Genomic DNA, 5770 nt, shown 5'->3' with positions numbered 1-5770 from the left:
TTCCTTGTGTACATGTGAACTGATATACGATACTCGTCACAGGGAGGTTACTCTTACATTACAAACAGTGATATGGGTTAATGAAAATGAGTAAAGGTTAAACGTGATTAAATTAAAGTTAATACGAAACAAAACCCAACGAAGATTGCCATGTTCAATCCCGTCGGAGGAAGTGTTACACGAAGGATGGAGTTCTTATGATAACTTGTTCAGGAGTTCTTGTGATAACTGTCACGGAGTTCGTCGGAAAACATCTGTATATACTACAAAAACACTCGTTAAAAATGGTTATTTTCATCTTTCAAAAATGAGTTTTAGGTGCTAAATTAAACTTTAATAATTAAGCTTGTCTTACATCTTGTATTATGTGTCAAAAACTAATTCACAGGCCATTTTTAATCGCCTCTTGCTATAAATCTGGTAGTTTTGAGTAAAATTTCCAAATTATTTGCCAATTCACAAGTATTGACCTGTTTATTTCTGGTCTTCATCCTTGCCATACATAATTACCTAATTATAATGCAAAATTGCAAACATAAAGCACCGGCTAACAGATTTATACCCGATTTTTCAAATGTCCCGGAGTTCTTGTGATAACTCTGAAGATGTCACAGAGTTCTTATGATAACTTTTGTTATTGCCAGTGTGTTTCTTGCGCTAAATCACGGCACGTTTTAGTCTTTTTTATTATTCAATGAGATTGTAAATCATTATGAAATATAATACGCTCATCCTTTGCGCAAAAAAATAGGATATATAATGTTGGTTTTGAGTGAACTTAGTTCAAGAGATATTATTTCTTACCCCCGTTTCTTTTTCATAGTATTTTTTTTTGTTTGACGCAGATTTCGTAGACTGGAAAAAAGGATTTATGTACTGGCAGTTTCCGGCTCCTAGCAGTATTCTGGCCCTTTATCATTTTCATCCAGGAATACAGTCTATTTTTTCTCAGTTAAGCATCTATGTTACTGCATCAATCAGAGAAACATTTGTTTTCTATGTAAAACAGCAGTTATAATAGTACAGCGATTAATATGTTTCAAAGTTTTGTCTGTTGTTTTAAGTTACATTAGAGAACTTGCGACACTTACAAGCAACACCTGGGGAATTTTAGTTTGAATGCCCATGCATAATAACTGAAATCCCATTCTAGGAAAAAAATATATTTGCAAACGACACGGAAAAGTTTGAAAAACCCAGCTTAACATTGCTTCTTGGTACTGAATTATATTCAAAATAAAAAAAAGGTCCGAAAAACTGCTATGAAATTTTGAATAAATGTGAGCAAAGGTGTTACATCTCAGGCCTTTATTCCATTAAAATGTAAAATAAAAGAGCAACATTAAAACATGGTAATGCTGGACAGGTACCTAACTTTGTTCTGTCAAAGTTTGCACTCTTCGGTAGACAGATTTTTATTTTATTTGTTAAAAAGTGCGATTTGGGACCGGGAACTGCTATGAAACCAGTAGGGCATTTATGTACAATGTACGTGATAAAATGCGCTTTGAAATACTCAAATAAAAATTATGGTATTTTCATGTATATTTTTCTGTCGATGTTTGATGAGTATTTCCCCTATGTAATCTTAGTGGAGTAAACTCTGCTTGATAACAAAAATATATAGTCAAACTTAGTTCGCTCGAACCTGGAGAGACAGTTCAAATTTGTGTTAGAGCCAACCGCAGTTGAGTTTTTATCATGTATCGTACTTTTTTAAAACATAGGTGTGGAAATTATCCTGGTTATATACTTATTTATTATTGTATAAAATGATACAAATTATTTAGCCCTTAGGTAAGGGAGCATGCCTATATATTGTCTGCTTAAGAAAGGTGGTTGCTTAAAACATGTGAAGCTGAGAACAACGTGTACATTTTGAGACATTTTTGTTTTGTGGTTTAAGCCATTATACTGCTGAATATCAGTGGCTGCTGGTTCAATTTGTACTGTAGATGATAGCCTATCACCTATTTATCCTTTGCAGACACTTAAGACCACCGTTTTATCTACATTTTTGTGCTAAGGATGATCGTACTGCATTTCATAATGATTTACAATCTTATTGAATGATAATAAACGCCAAAACGTGCCGTGATTTAGCGCAAGAAACACACTAGCAATAACTCTACATATTATGTCTTTTTTTACTTCGGGACTTTAAGTAAAAATCACAATGCAAAATAGAATGCAATTCCATAAATCGTGTTACAATTTTTCATTTTGAATAAAGGGACTTATAATTCATTAAAAATTTGCCATTTAAAAAAACGAAATGGCACAAGAAAAAAATCCGTTCTTTATTCGTTCTCGAAATTTTGCACAATGACTCAAACGGAAGTTAACTACATGTAAGGTACCTTTACTGTAAATTATCTGCCAAAGTCTAATTCAGGTGCCCCAAACCTTTTTCGCTTAAAATATTTCTGTTATCATATTCTAAGTATTAATTTTCCTAAATGTCTAGATATGATAACTCACGAAACGTTTTAAAATAGGCGGAGATAATAACATATATCCCTTATACAATATTAGATTTGTACCACTTGGGTATGAGCTTACAGCATCGTCCATCTTTTAAAAAGATACATAAATATCCATATCTATAAAAAATAATTCTACTCAAAATAATCACGTATTTATTTATTTATTATCAATACTTCCAGAATTATACATGTATATATCGTGTATTCACAAACCGGCAACTCTGTCGATCATACGTTTGATGGCTGTTGGTTGAAATCCACTGTTTGTTGCTGAAGATATTAACATAAAACTTATCTTCACGTTTATCATCGATATAACTAAACATACTTATCTAGGTCAAAAATACAATTAAAATATTAATAGTTTCCGAATACTCTTAAATATTGCGGTTTTATAACGTTTAACTGTGATATGAACATAATGTGTTCGAATATACGCACGTGTAATATCACGTGGTGCAAAGTTTTAAAATGTACAACTAACGCACCGAATAATGCTCCAGTGTATCCCCACCAGTCCCAGCAACCGGCAACATTGAATGGTACGGTAGAGGCTTTTGCTTGAGGATAAAGTATGATGATGTCATTTAGCTCCCCAACCTCGTTGTAACCTCCGTGACGTACATACGCCTCCCCAATCTTACTTCTGTAAAAATATTAAGAGGATATTTTTTCGTTTGCGTGAAATATGGAATATATTTTCACGAAACATGATAAAATGCCACATATTTTCACGAGCCGGTACGGCGAGTGAAAATATGTGGCATTTTATCATGTTGAGTGAAAATATATACCATATTTCACGAAAAACGAAAAAATAACCTTTTTATTTAATTTCATTATCAAAGAAAATGGTAACGAATCCCCTTGCTTGCTACCAAATGCAATTGTACAGCGCGCCGTAATTTATGCGTAAGCACGCGCTGTTTGGCTCTACATTGTGACGTCATGTAAACAACTCTTTAAACGTCTGTACAGCGTTAATTACTGAATTAAAGATATTGGTGTTCGGATTAATTTTCTTAGTTAGACCATTTTCTATCATGCTAGATAGTTTTCAAAACAATATTCAAGAAAAAGTTGTTTTGTATTTATCAGATTTTTCAAACAAAACGGCGAAAGAAGTCCCTTAAAATAAATATGAGTTTTGACTCCGCCCACTTTCATATTTATATTTCATATTTATTTTTAAAAAATATGAAATATATTTGACTGATATAGCACCATATTTCATGGGTAAAATTAAATAATACACTGTAAACGTTTTTTCAGAAGAATTTTTCACGATTTTAAGATTTTTTTTTTCAATTATCATAGCATCGTTTGCAAGATTTAAGGTTCACGTTGTTTCCGTCTAGGTCTGGGATAAAATGTCTCAAAATGAGTCTTAAGCTGTGCTTATAACAAATCATTATATTTAATATTCACAACATCATGATGTCAGTAGTTTTAAAATAAATAATAAATTACATGTACAAGTTTAAAGAATAATTGCACCCTCGTAAAGTCATTTTAACACAATATATGAGCCGCGCCATGACAAAACCAACATAGTGTGTTTGCGACCAGCATGGCTCCAAACCAGCCTGCGCATCCACGCAGTCTGATCAGGATTCATGCTGTTTGTTACCAGTTTCTCTTCTTGTAATATGGTTTGTAAGCGAACAGCATGGATCCTGATCAGACTGCGCGGATGCGCAGGCTGGTCTGGATCCATGCTGGTCGCATACACACTATGTTGGTTTTGTCATGGTGCGGCTCAATTATGCTATAAAATTACTAACTGTCCCATTGCACAGCCATGAAAAGCTACGTGTAGTCTGCATTCTGGAAGACAAGTAAATCACTTTCAACGAATTATCTAAATTTTTAATGGTAAAAAATTAAGAAAGATAATTAAGTTAAATGTTTTAATTAACACTCATATGATAGTTGGATTTAAGCATGTGTGTCAATAAATGTGCGTGCGTGCAAATGTTAAAAGATATTGTACCAATTGTAAAGGAAGAAAAGAAATTACAAATTAATTTTTACAAATGATTCGTGTGATTTAATTTACTAATATATTGTTTTTATAATTATTTGATGCAGATTTTGGAAAATGACATATTATCATTAAGTTAAAGTTCAATATATCAACATAACAATAAAGCTGCTGAATACAGACTTCTCCTGCATTGTATTAAAATAAGTTGAGTTGAGTATTTAGAACTGTCATGATTACAGTCCTCAAATATGGAATTTGAGCAGCTAACAAGATTGATATTGCTTATTTTAACCAATGTGTGTAAAAGATTTGTATAATACACCTAAAGAAAGTATGCTGAATATATTACACTCTAATGTAATGGTTATTTACTTACTGGTTGATTTATCCTGACAACCAGAGGGAACATAAATATACCCCGTCGTATCCATACTATACATGCCTGGTGTTGATACGTAGAAAAAGTCACTCTGACTAAACTTCAGAAACTTGTGAAATACAAGAATAATGTGTTAATAAAATGTTAATGTTGTAAGAAAGGTTTCAAATAGTTAACTGCAAAATCATCTTCTAGTCAGAGTCTATTTATCTATTTGAAAGACCTTGTTCTATTTAATGAGAATATCATAATAATACTCTGGTATAAATAGACATGTAAACCAATCTACAGGAATTTAAAGGCGATTGCATCTCGCAAAAAGTTAATTCTCTGAATAGGTGCACTGTAACACCGCACTTTGGGGTCAAACGCACTTTGGGGTCAAAATTTTTAAGGTGTCAACTGAGTTCTGCTTAAATACTGAGTTCTAACTTATTTTCGATCTGCGACATTGAAATATTTGAGGTGGAGTTCAAGATGGCGGTTTGATGCTTAAGTGATAAAAGTTTTATTAATTTTACGCTACATATCAACGCACTTTCGGTTCAAAATTTTTAAGGTGTCAACTGAGTTCTGCTTAAATACTGAGTTCTAACTTATTTTCGATCTGCGACATTGAAATATTTGAGGTGGAGTTCAAGATGGCGGTTTGATGCTTAAGTGATAAAAGTTTCATTAATTTTACTACTTGAAATATCTAAAATTGTGTCCATATAACCATATAAGTATTCTAGTACATAAATTGTTAATGTATCCTAAAAGTAAAAGATGCTGTGAAAAAATATCATGTTATAGTCATTTACTTGATAACTTTTTGTACCATATTAAACCCCATTTTAAATATGATGGGGATGAAATAAAATGGAGTTAATATTTTTTCCTAAAAAACTATAAAATACTCTATTGCAATGTTCTGGT

At 32.3% G+C, this 5770-nt stretch overlaps 1 protein-coding gene across 1 annotated transcript; it reads right to left on the bottom strand.

The window, feature by feature from the left end:
• Positions 1 to 2630: 2630 nt before the first annotated feature.
• Positions 2631 to 5000, bottom strand: LOC132718316 (poly(3-hydroxybutyrate) depolymerase-like). Its single transcript, XM_060702018.1, has 4 exons — positions 4850 to 5000; positions 4271 to 4313; positions 2975 to 3132; positions 2631 to 2756 (listed from the first exon to the last, which is right to left on the bottom strand). Exons 1-4 carry the CDS (start codon positions 4911 to 4913, stop codon positions 2692 to 2694), a joined length of 330 nt encoding a protein of 109 aa, XP_060558001.1. The 5' UTR covers positions 4914 to 5000; the 3' UTR covers positions 2631 to 2691.
• Between the last annotated feature and the right edge of the window lie 770 nt (positions 5001 to 5770).

Source organism: Ruditapes philippinarum, unplaced genomic scaffold (genome assembly GCF_026571515.1).
Source record: "Ruditapes philippinarum isolate M1 unplaced genomic scaffold, ASM2657151v2 ctg5239_1_1_1_1, whole genome shotgun sequence".
Classification (NCBI taxonomy): Eukaryota; Metazoa; Mollusca; class Bivalvia; order Venerida; family Veneridae; genus Ruditapes; species Ruditapes philippinarum.
Note: the sequence above shows the minus strand (reverse complement) of the source record. Positions and strands in the feature narration are given on the sequence as shown.

Coding starts and splice junctions, on each gene's coding strand:
- LOC132718316 (XM_060702018.1), bottom strand. CDS start 4,913: ATGTATAGTATGGATACGACGGGGTATATTTATGTTCCCTCTGGTTGT. Junction 3,133..4,270: donor CATGGCTGTGCAATGGGACA/GTTAGTAATTTT, acceptor ATATTTTTACAG/AAGTAAGATTGGGGAGGCGT. Junction 2,757..2,974: donor ATACACTGGAGCATTATTCG/GTGCGTTAGTTG, acceptor TAATATCTTCAG/CAACAAACAGTGGATTTCAA.